Source organism: Cyclopterus lumpus, chromosome 7 (genome assembly GCF_009769545.1).
Source record: "Cyclopterus lumpus isolate fCycLum1 chromosome 7, fCycLum1.pri, whole genome shotgun sequence".
Classification (NCBI taxonomy): Eukaryota; Metazoa; Chordata; class Actinopteri; order Perciformes; family Cyclopteridae; genus Cyclopterus; species Cyclopterus lumpus.
Window position 1 is genome coordinate 26,143,081 of NC_046972.1, and position 20,000 is coordinate 26,163,080.

The 20,000-nt window shown below is 47.0% G+C and overlaps 1 protein-coding gene across 1 annotated transcript in view; it reads left to right on the top strand.

Annotated features, from left to right (window-relative positions):
- Positions 1-20,000, top strand: part of LOC117733600 (neural cell adhesion molecule L1-like) — a 35,023-nt gene that overhangs the window by 12,427 nt on the left and 2,596 nt on the right. The window contains exons 12-27 of the mRNA XM_034537375.1: positions 801-961; positions 2,053-2,212; positions 5,480-5,607; positions 5,710-5,811; positions 7,681-7,878; positions 8,370-8,440; positions 8,643-8,868; positions 9,286-9,392; positions 9,841-10,123; positions 10,252-10,374; positions 12,048-12,224; positions 13,528-13,638; positions 14,882-14,909; positions 15,801-15,952; positions 16,070-16,201; positions 16,475-16,547. Coding sequence (XP_034393266.1) covers positions 801-961; positions 2,053-2,212; positions 5,480-5,607; positions 5,710-5,811; positions 7,681-7,878; positions 8,370-8,440; positions 8,643-8,868; positions 9,286-9,392; positions 9,841-10,123; positions 10,252-10,374; positions 12,048-12,224; positions 13,528-13,638; positions 14,882-14,909; positions 15,801-15,952; positions 16,070-16,201; positions 16,475-16,547 — 2,232 coding nt within the window. The remainder of the gene's footprint in view (positions 1-800; positions 962-2,052; positions 2,213-5,479; positions 5,608-5,709; positions 5,812-7,680; positions 7,879-8,369; positions 8,441-8,642; positions 8,869-9,285; positions 9,393-9,840; positions 10,124-10,251; positions 10,375-12,047; positions 12,225-13,527; positions 13,639-14,881; positions 14,910-15,800; positions 15,953-16,069; positions 16,202-16,474; positions 16,548-20,000) is intronic.

Sequence of the window (20,000 nt, forward strand, 5' to 3'; positions counted from 1 at the left end):
CACTGAGGCCTATAGAGGACCAGGACAGCACTGAGGCCTATAGAGGACCAGGACTACACTGAGGCCTATAGAGGACCAGGACTACACTGAGGCCTATAGAGGACCAGGACTACACTGAGGCCTATAGAGGACCAGGACTACACTGAGGTCATATAGAGGACCAGGACTACACTGAGGCCTATAGAGGACCAGGACTACACTGAGGCCTATAGAGGACCAGGACTACACTGAGGCCTATAGAGGACCAGGACTACACTGAGGTCATATAGAGGACCAGGACTACACTGAGGCCTATAGAGGACCAGGACTACACTGAGGCCTATAGAGGACCAGGACTACACTGAGGCCTATAGAGGACCAGGACTACACTGAGGCCTATAGAGTGATAGTACTGCAGTATTGTGACACAGCAGTAAATCGTCATAACGCATTCTGGTGAAATGTGATCCAGTCTCTTCTGAAATGAGTAAACATAAATGTGTCTTCAGCGCAGCAGCGCCCTCTGGTGGCTGCATTACTTTTTGATGGAAATATCTTTGATCAGACTTATAAAAAGCTTTGAAACAGCCTCTAAAATAACAAGATACAATAAATTAAATGTTATTTTGTGAAAGATTTAATTTGCTCTGTTCATTCTTCAAGATAAATATTAATATTTCACATTATTTTTACGGGACATTGCTTCTCTCCTCGGTTATTGATGGTCTCACATGTGTGATGCGTTCACTGAGGAAACGCGCTCCCATTGGTGGAGCTCCTGGTTGTTACTGGTGCCTGTGTGGGCGCTGTGTGCTCTGCAGGGACGGCGAGGCCCGGGCCCCTCTGCTGTCGGACCCCCGCGTCGCCCTGCTCACCAACGGCTCCATCACGCTGTCCGGCGCCGGCCACGAAGACACTGGAGAATACAGCTGCTCCATCAAGCACTCCAACATCTCCATCACGGCTCACCTGGAGGTCTTCAGTGAGTCTAGTGGTGTTGTATATACATACATATATATATATATATAATATATCATATAATCGTCAGGACACGGCGCCCCTCGGGACGCTTGGTTCAGATTCACTCACCAACCAGCAGTGAGCTTCACTTCCTGTCTGACAGGAAGAGGAGAAGATATTCTAAATATAGCCTTAAATTGATATTGATTCTGTTATTGTCTAAAGTACAGGACATTACTTTGTTCCATTAGTTCCATTAACGTTAGTCAAGTGGCCCTTTAATGTTCAGGTAGCTCTGATATGAACAGTGATAATTCAATATGAGCTCAATTTGTGCCAATATTATGAGAATTGTTCATTTCTGACGGCTGCAAAGCTGCAGAAACCATATTTATTCTGAAATGAATTAAATAGTTTGAGGGGTGTGTCTTTAACGACACAAATAACAACAAATGGTTGATGCGTGTTGTTGATGGACAATACACATTATTTAAAATGTTGTACCGCCTCCTTTTTATTTAATGTTAAATGAATTAAAGTTCATGTCAAATTAAGCTTAAAGCTTTAAAAAAATAAAGTATGTTGATGTTATTGTACACTGGTGTATGTATATATATATATATATATATATATATATATATTGCCCTCGATGGACTGGCGGCCTGTCCAGGGTGTCCCCTGCCTTCGCCCTATGTCAGCTGGGATAGGCTCCAGCGCCCCGCGACCCTAATGAGGATAAGCGGTATTGAAAATGGATGGATGGATATATATATATATATATATATATATATATATATATATATATTATTTGTGATTTTGAAGTAAAAACTAATCAGAACACATTTTAAGTTGTGGCATCAGTAAATACAATAATATGATGAACAATGCATTTAATACAGAAATAGTTTTTAATATAAAAGTATTGGAGGTATCACTGCTCACAAAGAAGAAAGAAAACATCACAAAGCTTTCACATTCAAGAACTGCAAAGTTTCCATATAACGATGTCAACAAATATTGAACTGTAATAAATAACACAGTTAGCTGTAGACCTGTGATGACCTGTGACCTCTGACCTGTGGTGACCTGTGACCTGTGTTGGGTTGTTTTCAGACCGCACCGTGATGCTTTCAGGGCCGCAGGAGGTTCGTGCGCTCAGAGGAAGTGACGCTCTGCTGGACTGCAGCTTCTACAAAGACCCCCAGCTGCTGGAGTCCCAGGTGGTCTGGAGGAGAGACGGACACAAGCTGCACGAGTCGTCTCCAGATGACAAGTAACCGTCACTCTCATGGTTACCATGTGACTTTATCTGGTTACATAACCTTCACTCTCATGGTTACCCTCTCCTTCCCAGGTGCTCTCCCTTAAGTCTCCCAGCCCTGCCTCAATCAGGTGCCTTAAGCAGCTGCAGCTGGGTGAGCGGTGAGGCAGGCTGGGAGATGTAGTTTTTGCACTGGTGGCCACTCTGTAGCGCCCCTCCACTACCTGTCCCCTTGTGATGCCACACTGGTTACATAACCTTCACTCTCATGGTTACCATGTGACTTTATCTGGTTACATAACCTTCACTCTCATGGTTACCATGTGACTTTATCTGGTTACATAACCTTCACTCTCATGGTTACCATGTGACTTTATCTGGTTACATAACCTTCACTCTGATGGTTACCATGTGACTTTATCTGGTTACATAACCTTCACTCTGATGGTTACCATGTGACTTTATCTGGTTACATAACCTTCACTCTGATGGTTACCATGTGACTTTATCTGGTTACATAACCGTCACTCTCATGGTTACCATGTGACTTTATCTGGTTACATGACCTTCACTCTCATGGTTACCATGTGACTTTATCTGGTTACATAACCTTCACTCTCATGGTTACCATGTGACTTTATCTGGTTACATAACCTTCACTCTCATGGTTACCATGTGACTTTATCTGGTTACATGACCTTCACTCTGATGGTTACCATGTGACTTTATCTGGTTACATAACCTTCACTCTCATGGTTACCATGTGACTTTATCTGGTTACATAACCTTCACTCTGATGGTTACCATGTGACTTTATCTGGTTACATAACCTTCACTCTCATGGTTACCATGTGACTTTATCTGGTTACATGACCTTCACTCTGATGGTTACCATGTGACTTTATCTGGTTACATAACCGTCACTCTCATGGTTACCATGTGACTTTATCTGGTTACATGACCTTCACTCTGATGGTTACCATGTGACTTTATCTGGTTACATAACCTTCACTCTCATGGTTACCATGTGACTTTATCTGGTTACATGACCTTCACTCTCATGGTTACCATGTGACTTTATCTGGTTACATAACCTTCACTCTCATGGTTACCATGTGACTTTATCTGGTTACATAACCTTCACTCTCATGGTTACCATGTGACTTTATCTGGTTACATAACCTTCACTCTGATGGTTACCATGTGACTTTATCTGGTTACATGACCTTCACTCTGATGGTTACCATGTGACTTTATCTGGTTACATGACCTTCACTCTGATGGTTACCATGTGACTTTATCTGGTTACATAACCGTCACTCTCATGGTTACCATGTGACTTTATCTGGTTACATGACCTTCACTCTGATGGTTACCATGTGACTTTATCTGATTACATAACTGTCACTCTCATGGTTACCATGTGACTTTATCTGGTTACATGACCTTCACTCTCATGGTTACCATGTGACTTTATCTGATTACATAACCTTCACTCTCATGGTTACCATGTGACTTTATCTGGTTACATGACCTTCACTCTCATGGTTACCATGTGACTTTATCTGGTTACATAACCGTCACTCTCATGGTTACCATGTGACTTTATCTGGTTACATGACCTTCACTCTCATGGTTACCATGTGACTTTATCTGGTTACATGACCTTCACTCTCATGGTTACCATGTGACTTTATCTGGTTACATAACCTTCACTCTGATGGTTACCATGTGACTTTATCTGGTTACATGACCTTCACTCTCATGGTTACCATGTGACTTTATCTGGTTACATAACCGTCACTCTCATGGTTACCATGTGACTTTATCTGGTTACATGACCTTCACTCTCATGGTTACCATGTGACTTTATCTGGTTACATAACCTTCACTCTGATGGTTACCATGTGACTTTATCTGGTTACATGACCTTCACTCTCATGGTTACCATGTGACTTTATCTGGTTACATAATCGTCACTCTCATGGTTACCATGTGACTTTATCTGGTTACATGACCTTCACTCTCATGGTTACCATGTGACTTTATCTGGTTACATGACCTTCACTCTCATGGTTACCATGTGACTTTATCTGGTTACATAATCGTCACTCTCATGGTTACCATGTGACTTTATCTGGTTACATGACCTTCACTCTCATGGTTACCATGTGACTTTATCTGGTTACATAACCTTCACTCTGATGGTTACCATGTGACTTTATCTGGTTACATGACCTTCACTCTCATGGTTACCATGTGACTTTATCTGGTTACATAACCGTCACTCTGATGGTTACCATGTGACTTTATCTGGTTACATAACCGTCACTCTCATGGTTACCATGTGACTTTATCTGGTTACATAACCTTCACTCTGATGGTTACCATGTGACTTTATCTGGTTACATGACCTTCACTCTGATGGTTACCATGTGACTTTATCTGGTTACATAACCGTCACTCTCATGGTTACCATGTGACTTTATCTGGTTACATGACCTTCACTCTGATGGTTACCATGTGACTTTATCTGGTTACATGACCTTCACTCTGATGGTTACCATGTGACTTTATCTGGTTACATGACCTTCACTCTGATGGTTACCATGTGACTTTATCTGGTTACATGACCTTCACTCTGATGGTTACCATGTGACTTTATCTGGTTACATGACCTTCACTCTGATGGTTACCATGTGACTTTATCTGGTTACATAACCTTCACTCTCATGGTTACCATGTGACTTTATCTGATTACATAACTGTCACTCTGATGGTTACCATGTGACTTTATCTGGTTACATGACCTTCACTCTCATGGTTACCATGTGACTTTATCTGGTTACATAACCTTCACTCTGATGGTTACCATGTGACTTTATCTGGTTACATGACCTTCACTCTGATGGTTACCATGTGACTTTATCTGGTTACATGACCTTCACTCTCATGGTTACCATGTGACTTTATCTGGTTACATAACCTTCACTCTCATGGTTACCATGTGACTTTATCTGGTTACATAACCTTCACTCTCATGGTTACCATGTGACTTTATCTGGTTACATGACCTTCACTAATGTCTGCTAATGTCACCTTTAGGTGTGTGTGCGTGTGTTTGTGTGTTTGTGTGTTTGTGTGCGTTTCCATGTGCAACCTGCTCAAAACATTGTCTCTACGTAGATCATGAAGTCTAATTTTACTTGTTCTCCGATGTCAAGAGTGCTTATGTGTGTGTGTGTGTGTGTGTGTGTGTGTGTGTGTGTGTGTGTGTAGGTACACGTTCCTTGAGAATGGCACCTTGAAAGTTTCCGACATCCAATCAGACGACAGCGCGTCTTATTCCTGTGAAGTCTTCACCGACCTGGACCACGTGAAGGCCAGCGGCTCCATCACTGTCGTAGGTACGTCACTACCGCTGTGTGTGTGTGTGTGTTTGTGTGTGTGTTTGTGTGTGTGTGTGTTTGTGGTTTCCACCCGATAACAGTTCTCTGTCGGACCCTCAGCTCGACCGGACCCTCCCAAAGACGTGTCTCTGTCTGATGTAGAAGATCGCAGCATCACTCTGAGCTGGATCCCAGGACACTCACACAACAGCCCCACCACAGGTACTGAACACACACACACACACACACACACACACACACAGGTACTGAACACACACACACACACACACACAGGTACTGAACACACACACACACACACACACACAGGTACTGAACACACACACACACACACAGGTACTGAACACACACACACACACACACACACACACACACACAGGTACTGAACACACACACACACACACACACACACAGGTACTGAACACACACACACACACACACACACACAAACACACACAGGTACTGAACACAAACACACACACACAGGTACTGAACACACACACACACACACACACACACACACACACAGGTACTGAACACACACACACACACACAGGTACTGAACACACACACACACACACACAGGTACTAAACACACACACACACACAGGTACTGAACACACACACACACAGGTACTAAACACACACACACACACAGGTACTGAACACACACACACACACACACAGGTACTGAACACACACACACACACACACACACACACACACACACACACAGGTACTGAACACACACACACACAGGTACTGAACACACACACACACACACACACACACACAGGTACTAAACACACACACACACACAGGTACTGAACACACACACACAGGTACTGAACACACACACACACACACACACACAGGTACTAAACACACACACACACACACACAGGTACTAAACACACACACACACACACAGGTACTGAACACACACACACACACACACAGGTACTAAACACACACACACACACAGACACACACAGGTACTAAACACACACACACACACACAGGTACTGAACACACACACACACACACACAGGTACTAAACACACACACAGGTACTGAACACACACACACACACACAGGTACTGAACACACACACACACACACACACACACACACACTGGTACTGAACACACACACACACACACACTGGTACTGAACACACACACAAACACACCCACACACTGGTACTGAACACACACACACACACACACACTGGTACTGAACACACACACACGGTTCCATCATTGGACAGCTTTAATACATTGAGTACTTAATAAAGGATCTTCTATCTAGATTTTAAATATATATATGAATATATATATATATATATATATATATATATATATATATATATATATATATTCATATATATACATCGTCTCTGTATGAATTGTCTTTTCCACATGAACCCTGTAAGTTGTCCACCAGTTTCAATTTTGTATTCATTCATTGTTTTATTTACTGATACATTTTCCTTTTCCTATTTTAATTTATTAGTTTTTAATTAAATTAATTTTAATTTAACTTTTTTTACATTTTATTTTGTTGTATATACTTGATATGTTTTCACATACCAGATGACGCCATGTAGTGAAACACAGAATATGTAGTATTTCTAGTGTGATTATTGATCAAGAAGTGGCGTGACAGAGGTCATCGTGGAGGTCATGGAGCTGCAGCACCATGACCTCCAGCTTTAATGCATGGAGTATTAATAAAGTTCCTCCTCAGAGTTCATCGTGGAGGTCATGGAGCTGCAGCACCATGACCTCCAGCTTTAATGCATGGAGTATTAATAAAGTTCCTCCTCAGAGTTCATCGTGGAGGTCATGGAGCTGCAGCACCATGACCTCCAGCTTTAATGCATGGAGTATTAATAAAGTTCCTCCTCAGAGGTCATCGTGGAGGTCATGGAGCTGCAGCACCATGACCTCCAGCTTTAATGCATGGAGTATTAATAAAGTTCCTCCTCAGAGTTCATCGTGGAGGTCATGGAGCTGCAGCACCATGACCTCCAGCTTTAATGCATGGAGTATTAATAAAGTTCCTCCTCAGAGTTCATCGTGGAGGTCATGGAGCTGCAGCACGGGCCTCCGGCCTGGGCGATGCTGAGGAGCGTCCCCGGGGACTTCAACCACGTGCAGCTGCCTCTCGACCCCTACTGCACCTTCCGCTTCAGGGTCCTCGCCGCCAGCGAGGTCGGCCTCAGCGACCCCAGCCGACCTTCGGAGGAGCACCGCACGCCGCCGGCCGGTGAGCGGTGTTTGAGCTCTGTGGTCACGAGTTCGATTCCCATCACGTGTCCTTCAAGATGACCTGTTGGGATGTTGGTTCCATGTGAAGGTCCATCCAGAGGTCCTTAAGGCCTTACGCCCTGAGCAGAGACTTCATATTCATAATCATCATATTAAGTGTGAGGTGTAAAACAATGAAATAGTGTAAATTATTGTCTATTGACTTCAATAACAACCTGTTTGATCAATAAGAGGAATAATAAATGCTGATATTGGAGCTTGTTCACGTGCTGGTAGATCAATACATAATATGATGTCATATATAGATGGATGATCAATACATAATATGATGTCATATATAGATGGATGATCAATACATAATATGATGTCATATATAGATGGATGATCAATACATAATATGATGTCATATATAGATGGATGATCAATACATAATATGATGTCATATATAGATGGATGATCAATACATAATATGATTTCTCCTTCCTGCAGTCCCGGCCATGAACCCCGGCGGCGTGCGCAGTGACTCCTCCCACCCGAAGACGCTGGTCATCACGTGGGAGGTGAGCACTATGTATTCATTTATCATTCATAATTCATTCATTCATAATCATCATTCATTCATTCGTAATTCATCACTCATCATTCATTCATTCATCATTCATAATTCATAATTAATTCATCATTCACCATTCATTCATCGGTCACCATTCATTCATCCTTTCATAATTCATCTTTCATAATTCATGCACGCCGTCTGTGCAGGAGATGGCCCAGCGCGCGCACGGCGGCGAAGGCTTCCAGTACAAAGTGTTCTGGCGGAAGGCCGGCGGGCCGGACGCACGCTGGAACCACTCCCACGTGGCCACGCCCCCCTTCCTGGTCACGGAGGCGGGCTCGTACGCGCCCTTCGAGATCAAGGTCCAGGCCGTCAACTCGCTCGGAGAAGCCCCGCCCCCGGAGCCCGAGATCGGACACTCGGGAGAGGAAGGTCTCTTTAAAATACATCCAGACGACTTCACACACACTTTGTGTTAAAGTATATTTAGACAAACTCCTTCTGCCCTCTAGTGGCCCAACTGAGTATTACAACAACAAACACTTCACATTAATATTTATCTTCCATGTCAACAAAGGGAACACAACCAACCACAAGAACAATAAGTATGAATCAATCAGTTTACTGACTCCAGTGAGAATATAGATATAATAACAACAATGAAAATCCCTTGTGGCTTCCTTAACTCCTTCCCTAACTAGAGACCGGACCAGGACTCTGGAACCTGGTCTGGTCTGGTTGGTGTCTTTAATATGAGGAGATCTCGTTTACATTGTGGTTGTTGTTGTGGTTGTTGTTGTTGTACTGCTGGTGCCCTCTGACCTCACACATTACACCCCCCCCCCTCAGAGCCAGAGGACCCCCCCACGGGGGTCTCCACCAGGGTGATGAACAGCACCGTCAGAGTCCAGTGGAACGAGGCCCAGAACGTCCGGGGGGTTCTGCTGGGATACAAGGTTGTTTATTTAAATATATTTATATCTTTTTTTTTATTCAACACGCATATAAGACACATCCAGATAATGAAAAATAATAAATGTGTCAGGAGAACTTAAAACACAAATGAACACAAAAAAGTCTAAAATAATACAATATATTATTACCTTGAATAAAAAGCTCTTTAGTGTCATTTGAATAAACTTATTAACTTATTGTTGAACTTATTGTTGAATGAACTTATTGTAAGTCGCTGTAGATAAAAAATAAATAAAATGTAATGTAATATCATAAATATAATGATATATAATGTATATCAAAATATATCTTGCAAAAACCTGGCCACTTTTCTAGCAAATGAAACAGAATTATGAAATAAAACTCCCATTTCAAGAAGCTGGTTTGGCTCTCTGGTGGATGACGATGTAAACCAGAACCAGGATAACCCCTCACCTGTCCCCCTGTCAGATCTACGTCAGGAGGCTCGGGCCACGTGGGGGTCGGGTCCGGAGGTCTCTGGTGAAACTGCACCGGGAGAAGGTGAAGGAGAAGGAGGAGAAGGAGAAGGTGAAGGAGGAGAAGGAGAAGGACCGGGAGAGCAGCATGGTGCTGGTGGTCAACGGCACCAAGACCTCCGAGGAAGTGGGCGGGCTGCAGCTGTACTCTCGCTACGAGCTGTCCGTCACCGCCTTCAACAGCAAAGGGGAAAGCCCCCACTCCCCCCCACACAACTTCAGCACCCCCGAGGGAGGTGGGTCCAGAGAGAGCCGCTTCAGAGGGAGGCGACCAGAGGTGCTCTTCATGTGTAACCGTGTGTGTGTGTGTGTGTGTGTGTGTGTGTGTGTGTGTGTGTGTGTGTCTGTGTGTGTGTGTGTTTAGCGCCTGGTCCCCCTGCATCGTTGAGGTTTGAGAGTCCCTCTGAGAAGTCCCTGGTCCTCTACTGGACCCGGCCAGAAGAGAGCAACGGCATCCTGTTGGGCTACACTGTGCAGTACCAACAGGGTGAGAACATCCAATAATATAATGTTAATGTTATTGAATAATAACGAGTATCACAAGAGAGAAAGTATCTTAGTGCTCTACGCCGTCGGTCTACGCCGTCGGTCTACATCGTCGCTCTACAGCGTCGGTCTACATCGTCGCTCTACAGCGTCGGTCTACATCGTCGCTCTACAGCGTCGGTCTACATCGTCGCTCTACAGCGTCGCTCTACATCGTCGCTCTACAGCGTCGCTCTACATCGTCGCTCTACGCCGTCGCTCTACGCCGTCGCTCTACAGCGTCGGTCTACATCGTCGCTCTACAGCGTCGGTCTACATCGTCGCTCTACAGCGTCGGTCTACATCGTCGCTCTACATCGTCGCTCTACAGCGTCGCTCTACATCGTCGTTCCACATCGTCGCTCTACGCCGTCGCTCTACGCCGTCGCTCTACAGCGTCGGTCTACATCGTCGCTCTACAGCGTCGGTCTACATCGTCGCTCTACGCCGTCGCTCTACGCCGTCGCTCTACATCGTCGCTCTACATCGTCGCTCTACATCGTCGCTCTACAGCGGCGGTCTACATCGTCGCTCTACGCCGTCGCTCTACGCCGTCGCTCTACAGCGTCGGTCTACATCGTCGCTCTACGCCGTCGCTCTACGCCGTCGCTCTACGCCGTCGCTCTACGCCGTCGCTCTACGCCGTCGCTCTACAGCGTCGGTCTACATCGTCGCTCTACGCCGTCGCTCTACGCCGTCGCTCTACGCCGTCGCTCTACGCCGTCGCTCTACAGCGTCGCTCTACAGCGTCGCTCTACAGCGTCGCTCTACAGCGTCGGTCTACATCGTCGCTCTACAGCGTCGCTCTACGCCGTCGCTCTACAGCGTCGGTCTACATCGTCGCTCTACATCGTCGCTCTACATCGTCGCTCTACATCGTCGCTCTACAGCGTCGCTCTACAGCGTCGGTCTACATCGGCGCTCTACATCATCGGTCTACATCGTCGCTCTATGTCGTCGCTCTACAGCGTCGCTCTACATCGTCGTTCTATGTCGTCGCTCTACATCGTCGTTCTATGCCGTCGCTCTACGTCGTCGTTCTATGCCGTCGCTCTACAGCGTCGGTCTACAGTGTCGGTCTACAGCGTCGCTCTACATCGTCGTTCTATGCCGTCGCTCTACGTCGTCGTTCTATGCCGTCGCTCTACAGCGTCGCTCTACAGCGTCGGTCTACATCGTCGTTCTATGTCGTCGCTCTACGCCGTCGCTCTACAGCGTCGCTCTACGTCGTCGTTCTATGTCGTCGCTCTACGTCGTCGCTCTATGTCGTCGGTCTACAGCGTCGCTCTACGTCGTCGTTCTATGTCGTCGCTCTACAGCGTCGCTCTACGTCGTCGCTCTATGTCGTCGCTCTACAGCGTCGCTCTATGTCGTCGCTCTACAGCGTCGCTCTACATCGTCGCTCTACAGCTTCGCTCTACGACGTCGCTCTACGTCGTCGCTCTACGTCGTCGCTCTACAGCGTCGCTCTACGCCGTCGCTCTACGCCGTCGCTCTACGCCGTCGCTATACACCGTCGCTATGCTACGCATTGCTCAACATTGTTGCTCTTAGAGCATGTAGATTGACAACGTTTTGAAAAGTCTTTGTTGTGTTGCTCCACTGAGGAAGTTGCTGGTTGCGTCTCTTGTTCAGAGGTGCAGAACAAAGACAGCCCATTGCAGATGGAGACCATCAGCGACCCCGCGGTGACTCACATGGAGCTGGACCCTCTGGACCCCAGCAGCCATTACGTCTTCAAGGTGATTGCTCACACCGCCGCCGGTGACGGCCCGCCCATCGAACTCAGGGGCGCCACCCTGCTGGAAGGAGGTGAAGCTGCGCTCCTTTCTTTTTCACCTCAATTCAATTCAATTCAGTGTATTTTTTGTTGATAACAAAATATGTAAAACATATTAAATGGCTCGAATAGAATCTTATATTACTGGTATACAGTAATTTGTGATGCATCACTAATCAGAATCAGCTTTATTGGTAATTGGTAATGTTGTGTATTGATCAAAATATAAAAGCCAAATATTGGTTTCCAAAAGGTGGAATATGAGTATGAAATGGAAATACCTCTAAATTATACCTTAGTAGTTGTAAGTGTACTTATATCACTGCCAGATGTCGCTGTTTGTATGTTGCCGTCGGTATTTAGTTTGTGTACCTTCGTCTTCACAGAATATAGTCAGAGTACGCATGTGTTGTGTATAAATACACACAGACCAGTGTAAACAAAGTTTACATAGTATAAGTACTACATGTTTGCAGGAAAACTCACTCTCAGGTCAGCTCTCTGCTCTGAGGGCAAAGTCCACAACTCAAGGTGGCAGAAGCAGACAGACAGTTATAGAAGCAGACAGACAGTTATTCAATTCAATTCAGTTTATTTTGTATAGCCCAATATCACAAATCACAAACTCCCCTCAGAGGGCTTTACAATCTATACACATACGACATCCCTGACCTTTGACCTCACATCGGATCAGGAAAAACTCCCAAAAAATAACCTTTGACAGGAAAAAAGTGAAGAACCCTTCAGGAGAGCAACAGAGGAGGATCCCTCTCCCCGGATGGACAGAAGAATAGATGTCATGTGACCAGATGAACAGAGTTACAGAGTTACATAAACACATTACATGAATATGACAATGTATGAATGGAACTCCAATCCATGAAACAGAAGGAGGTAGAGAGGAGGGGGGGCGGGGCATCAGCAGGGCCAATGGGAGGCCGGCTCACCAGCATCAGACACCTCCAGGTCCAATGGACCCTATGAGACGTGAAGTCACAACGACTCCGGGGAGGAAGCAGAGTTAATAAGGTGCAATGGAGAGATGTAAATTCATCCATAAGGAGAGAGAGAAGAGGAGATAGGTGCTCAGTGTATCCTAAAACATCCCCCAGCAGCCTATAAGCCTATAGCAGCATATCAAGGGGCTGGACCAGGGCAAACCTGATTCAGCCCTAACTATAAGGGCTATTAAAGAGGAAAGTCTTAAGTCTATTCTTAAATGAGGTGACTGTGTCTGCCTCCCGGACTGAAAGTGGAAGCTGGTTCCTTAAAAGGAACCTCCACTTTAGTTGTTTATTTCTATCTTTTCATTGGTTCCCTCGTGTCTGTTTGCAGTTCCTCCGTCACACGTCAGCATCGTGTCCAGCAACACGTCACTCAACCTCAGCTGGGTGCCCGGAGAGAGGGACAGGAACCACGGCTTTGTCATCAGTTACCGCAGGAAGAGTCGTAAGAGGAGGGAGGAGGAGGAGGAGGAGGAGGAGGAGGGAGGGAGGGAGGGAGGGAGGAGGAGGGAGGGACAGGAACCACGGCTTTGTCATCAGTTACCGCAGGAAGAGTCGTAAGAGGAGGGAGGAGGAGGAGGAGGAGGAGGAGGGAGGGAGGGAGGGAGGGAGGGAGGAGGAGGGAGGGACAGGAACCACGGCTTTGTCATCAGCTACCGCAGGAAGAGTCGTAAGAGGAGGGAGGAGGAGGAGGAGGAGGAGGAGGGAGGGAGGGAGGGAGGGAGGAGGAGGGAGGGACAGGAACCACGGCTTTGTCATCAGTTACCGCAGGAAGAGTCGTAAGAGGAGGGAGGAGGAGGAGGAGGAGGAGGAGGAGGGAGGGAGGGAGGGAGGGAGGGAGGGAGGGAGGAGGAGGGAGGGACAGGAACCACGGCTTTGTCATCAGCTACCGCAGGAAGAGTCGTAAGAGGAGGGAGGAGGAGGAGGAAGAGGAGGAGGAGGAGGGAGGGAGGGAGGGAGGGAGGAGAGAGGAAGGGAGGGAGGGAGGGAGGAGAGAGGAGGAGGGAGGGACAGGAACCACGGCTTTGTCATCAGCTACCGCAGGAAGAGTCGTAAGAGGAGGGAGGAGGAGGAGGAGGAGGAGGAGGAGGAGGAGGAGGGAGGGAGGAGGAGGGAGGGACAGGAACCACGGCTTTGTCATCAGCTACCGCAGGAAGAGTCGTAAGAGGAGGGAGGAGGAGGAGGAGGAGGAGGAGGAGGGAGGGAGGGAGGGAGGGAGGAGGAGGGAGGGACAGGAACCACGGCTTTGTCATCAGTTACCGCAGGAAGAGTCGTAAGAGGAGGGAGGAGGAGGAGGAGGAGGAGGAGGGAGGGAGGGAGGGAGGGAGGGAGGAGGAGGGAGGGACAGGAACCACGGCTTTGTCATCAGCTACCGCAGGAAGAGTCGTAAGAGGAGGGAGGAGGAGGAGGAGGAGGAGGAGGGAGGGAGGGAGGGAGGGAGGAGAGAGGAGGAGAGAGGAGGAGAGAGGAGGAGAGAGGGACAGGAACCACGGCTTTGTCATCAGCTACCGCAGGAAGAGTCGTAAGAGGAGGGAGGAGGAGGAGGAGGAGGAGGGAGGGAGGGAGGGAGGGAGGAGAGAGGAGAGAGGAGGAGGGAGGGAGGGAGGAGAGAGGAGGAGGGAGGGAGGGACAGGAACCACAGCTTTGTCATCAGCTACCGCAGGAAGAGTCGTAAGAGGAGGGAGGAGGAGGAGGGAGGGAGGGAGGAGGAGGAGGAGGGAGGGAGGAGAGAGGAGGAGGGAGGGAGGGAGGGAGGAGAGAGGAGGAGGGAGGGAGGGAGGGAGGGAGGGAGGAGAGAGGAGGAGGGAGGGACAGGAACCACAGCTTTGTCATCAGCTACCGCAGGAAGAGTCGTGAGAGGAGGGAGGAGGAGGAGGGAGGGAGGAAGGGAGGAGAGAGGGAGGAGAGAGGAGGAGAGAGGGACAGGAACCACAGCTTTGTCATCAGCTACCGCAGGAAGAGTCGAAAGAGGAGGGAGGAGGAGGAGGAGGAGGAGGAGGAGGAGGAGAGGAGGAGAAGGGGGAGGGAGGGAGGAGGAGGAGAGAGGGAGGGGGGAGGGAGGGAGGAGGAGAAGGAGAGAGGGAGGGAGGGAGGAGAGAGGAGGAGGAGGGGGAGGAGAGAGGAGGAGGAAGAGGGAGGGAGGAGGAGGAGGAGAGAGGGAGGGAGGGAGGGAGGAGTGAGGAGGAGGAAGAGGAGGAGGAGGGGGAGGGAGGGAGGAGGAGGGGGAGGGGGAGGAGGAGGAGAGAGGAGGGAGGAGGAAGAGGAGGGAGGGAGGAGAGAGGAGAGAGGAGGAGGAGGAGGATGAGGAGGAGGAGGGGGAGGGGGAGGGAGGAGGGAGGAGCCGCTTCTGCTGTTTTCTGTAACGACCCGTGTGTGTGTGTGTGTGTGTGTGTGTGTGTGTGTGTGTGTGTGTGTGTGTGTGTGTGTGTGTGTGTGTGTGTGTGTGTGTGTGTGTGTGTGTGTGTGTGTGTGTGTGTGTGTGTGTGTGTGTGTGTGTGTGTGTGTGTGTGTGTGTGTGTGTGTGTGTGTGTGTGTGTGTGTGTGTGTGTGTGTGTGTGTGTGTGTGTGTGTGTGTGTGTGTGTGTGTGTGTGTGTGTGTCCCACAGCCGGGAGCGATTGGATGGACTCGGAGGTGTTGAACTCCACGCTGGGCTTCTATTCGCTGAGAGGCCTCCAGCCCGGATCTCTGTACCACCTCCTGGTGAAACACGGGAACACCACTCAGTGGGAGAACGTGACGTGGACCATCGGGCCAGGTGTGTGTGTGTGTGTATGTGAGTCTGTGTGTGTTTTTTTTAGTACTGATAACCACCACCCTATCAGGTGTGATCTACAGTAGCCCAGAAGGGACAAACTAACCCGTCTCTCCTCAGAACCGTCTGAGATGTCCGGCGGGTTCGCCGCTCAGGGCTGGCTCATCGGACTCATCAGCGCCATCTTGCTGCTGGTGCTGATACTGCTCATCCTCTGCCTCATCAAGCGCAGCAAAGGGGGCAAATACGCAGGTGAGACGGACACACACACACACATACACGCGCACACACACACGCACACACACACACATATACAAACACACGCACATACACACACGCACATACACACATACATGCACATACACACACATACACACATATACAAACACACGCACATACACACACATACATGCACATACACACACACACGCACATACACACACGCACACACACACACACACACGCACACACACACACACACCTCACACTAGCACTCTGATGTTGAGGTCTTGCTTGCCCCCCCAGTGAAGGACAAAGAAGACAAGGAGGTGGACTCTGAGGCTCGGCCCATGAAGGACGAGAACTTTGGAGAGTACAGGTGGGTCGGCCATCTTTGTTTCACACGTCATCACACCGTGTAAAGAGCTTCACAGCTTCCTGTTGAGCTTCCTCAGCTTCCTGTTGAGCTTCCTCAGCTTACTGTTGAGCTTCACAGCTTCCTGTTGAGCTTCACAGCTTCCTGTTGAGCTTCACAGCTTCCTGTTGAGCTTCCACAGCTTCCTGTTGAGCTTCACAGCTTCCTGTTGAGCTTCCACAGCTTCCTGTTGAGCTTCCACAGCTTCCTGTTGAGCTTCACAGCTTCCTGTTGAGCTTCACAGCTTCCTGTTGAGCTTCCACAGCTTCCTGTTGAGCTTCACAGCTTCCTGTTGAGCTTCACAGCTTCCTGTTGAGCTTCCACAGCTTCCTGTTGAGCTTCACAGCTTCCTGTTGAGCTTCCACAGCTTCCTGTTGAGCTTCACAGCTTCCTGTTGAGCTTCACAGCTTCCTGTTGAGCTTCCACAGCTTCCTGTTGAGCTTCACAGCTTCCTGTTGAGCTTCCACAGCTTCCTGTTGAGCTTCACAGCTTCCTGCTTCATGCAACGATTTGATTGGCGCATTGAAACACGTTCTCAGGACTATTGGTCGGCCAGTGGTGTACAAGTACCCCCAAAGCAGTACTTTGTAAGATTAAAGATACCGTACTGGAAAAGGACTCCAGTAAAAGTGAAAGTCACCTATGAGAATACTACTTGAGTAAAAGTCTTAAAGTATCTGATATTTACTTAAGTATCTCAAGTATTGTTCTGATAATAAATATACTTCAGTATTGAAAGCAAAGGGTCAGAGTTTAGAGAGTGAACGTTGATTATTTTAAGTGTGGACCAGGACCAAGAACAAGGAGTTATGATCCATCAGGAGCAACAATGTTCAACTTCATATGTTGAACATACGTATACTTTTAATATGAAGTCATCATCATAATGAACAGCAATATGACTCATGAAGGACTATCAGTGTGTTTATAAGGAAGAACATTCTAGAGGACGGAGAGGGAACATGAAGAATGTTGTGTTCATTATGAATATCAGCTAGAGGAGTGTTCATCTTCATCTTCACATGTAGAGGAGTGTTCATCTTCATCTTCACATGTAGAGGTGTGTTCATCTTCATCTTCACATGTAGAGGAGTGTTCATCTTCATCTTCACATGTAGAGGAGTGTTCATCTTCATCTTCACATGTAGAGGAGTGTTCATCTTCATCTTCACATGTAGAGGTGTGTTCATCTTCATCTTCACATGTAGAGGTGTGTTCATCTTCATCTTCACATGTAGAGGTGTGTTCATCTTCATCTTCACATGTAGAGGTGTGTTCATCTTCACATGTAGAGGTGTGTTCATCTTCATCTTCACATGTAGAGGTGTGTTCATCTTCATCTTCACATGTAGAGGTGTGTTCATCTTCACATGTAGAGGTGTGTTCATGTTCACATGTAGAGGTGTGTTCATCTTCACATGTAGAGGTGTGTTCACCTTCACATGTAGAGGTGTGTTCATCTTCATCTTCACATGTAGAGGTGTGTTCATCTTCACATGTAGAGGTGTGTTCATCTTCACATGTAGAGGTGTGTTCACCTTCACATGTAGAGGTGTGTTCACCTTCACATGTAGAGGTGTGTTCATCTTCACATGTAGAGGTGTGTTCATCTTCACATGTAGAGGTGTGTTCATCTTCACATGTAGAGGTGTGTTCATGTTCACATGTAGAGGTGTGTTCACCTTCACATGTAGAGGTGTGTTCATGTTCACATGTAGAGGTGTGTTCATGTTCACATGTAGAGGTGTGTTCATGTTCACATGTAGAGGTGTGTTCATCTTCACATGTAGAGGTGTGTTCATCTTCACATGTAGAGGTGTGTTCATGTTCACATGTAGAGATGTGTTCATCTTCACATGTAGAGGTGTGTTCACCTTCACATGTAGAGGTGTGTTCATGTTCACATGTAGAGGTGTGTTCATCTTCACATGTAGAGGTGTGTTCATCTTCACATGTAGAGGTGTGTTCATGTTCACATGTAGAGGTGTGTTCATGTTCACATGTAGAGGTGTGTTCATCTTCACATGTAGAGGTGTGTTCATGTTCACATGTAGAGGAGTGTTCATCTTCACATGTAGAGGTGTGTTCATCTTCATCTTCACAGGTAGAGGTGTGTTCATGTTCACATGTAGAGATGTGTTCATCTTCACATGTAGAGGTGTGTTCACCTTCACATGTAGAGGTGTGTTCATGTTCACATGTAGAGGTGTGTTCATCTTCACATGTAGAGGTGTGTTCACCTTCACATGTAGAGGTGTGTTCATCTTCATCTTCACATGTAGAGGTGTGTTCATCTTCACATGTAGAGGTGTGTTCATCTTCACATGTAGAGGTGTGTTCATCTTCACATGTAGAGGTGTGTTCATCTTCACATGTAGAGGTGTGTTCATGTTCACATGTAGAGGTGTGTTCACCTTCACATGTAGAGGTGTGTTCATCTTCACATGTAGAGGTGTGTTCATGTTCACATGTAGAGGTGTGTTCATCTTCACATGTAGAGATGTGTTCACCTTCACATGTAGAGGTGTGTTCATCTTCACATGTAGAGGTGTGTTCATCTTCACATGTAGAGGTGTGTTCACCTTCACATGTAGAGGTGTGTTCATGTTCACATGTAGAGGTGTGTTCACCTTCACATGTAGAGGTGTGTTCACCTTCACATGTAGAGGTGTGTTCATGTTCACATGTAGAGGTGTGTTCACCTTCACATGTAGAGGTGTGTTCATGTTCACATGTAGAGGTGTGTTCATCTTCATCTTCACATGTAGAGGTGTGTTCATCTTCACATGTAGAGGTGTGTTCATGTTCACATGTAGAGGTGTGTTCATCTTCACATGTAGAGGTGTGTTCATGTTCACATGTAGAGGTGTGTTCATGTTCACATGTAGAGGTGTGTTCATGTTCACATGTAGAGGTGTGTTCATCTTCATCTTCACATGTAGAGGTGTGTTCACCTTCACATGTAGAGGTGTGTTCACCTTCACATGTAGAGGTGTGTTCATGTTCACATGTAGAGGTGTGTTCATCTTCACATGTAGAGGAGTGTTCATCTTCACATGTAGAGGTGTGTTCATGTTCACATGTAGAGGTGTGTTCATCTTCACATGTAGAGGTGTGTTCATGTTCACATGTAGAGGTGTGTTCACCTTCACAGGTAGAGGTGTGTTCATCTTCATCTTCACATGTAGAGGTGTGTTCATGTTCACATGTAGAGGTGTGTTCATGTTCACATGTAGAGGTGTGTTCATGTTCACATGTAGAGGTTTTCACGTCCTCACTAACACAACATCTTCCTGCTTCAGTTATGAATAACTTTATGTTTGGAATGAAAACTAACACACTAATGCTGCCTGCTTCATTTGACCTTTGACCTTTGGCCTTCACTCTCCCGGCTCTCTTTCCTGTTTCATCTGCCTG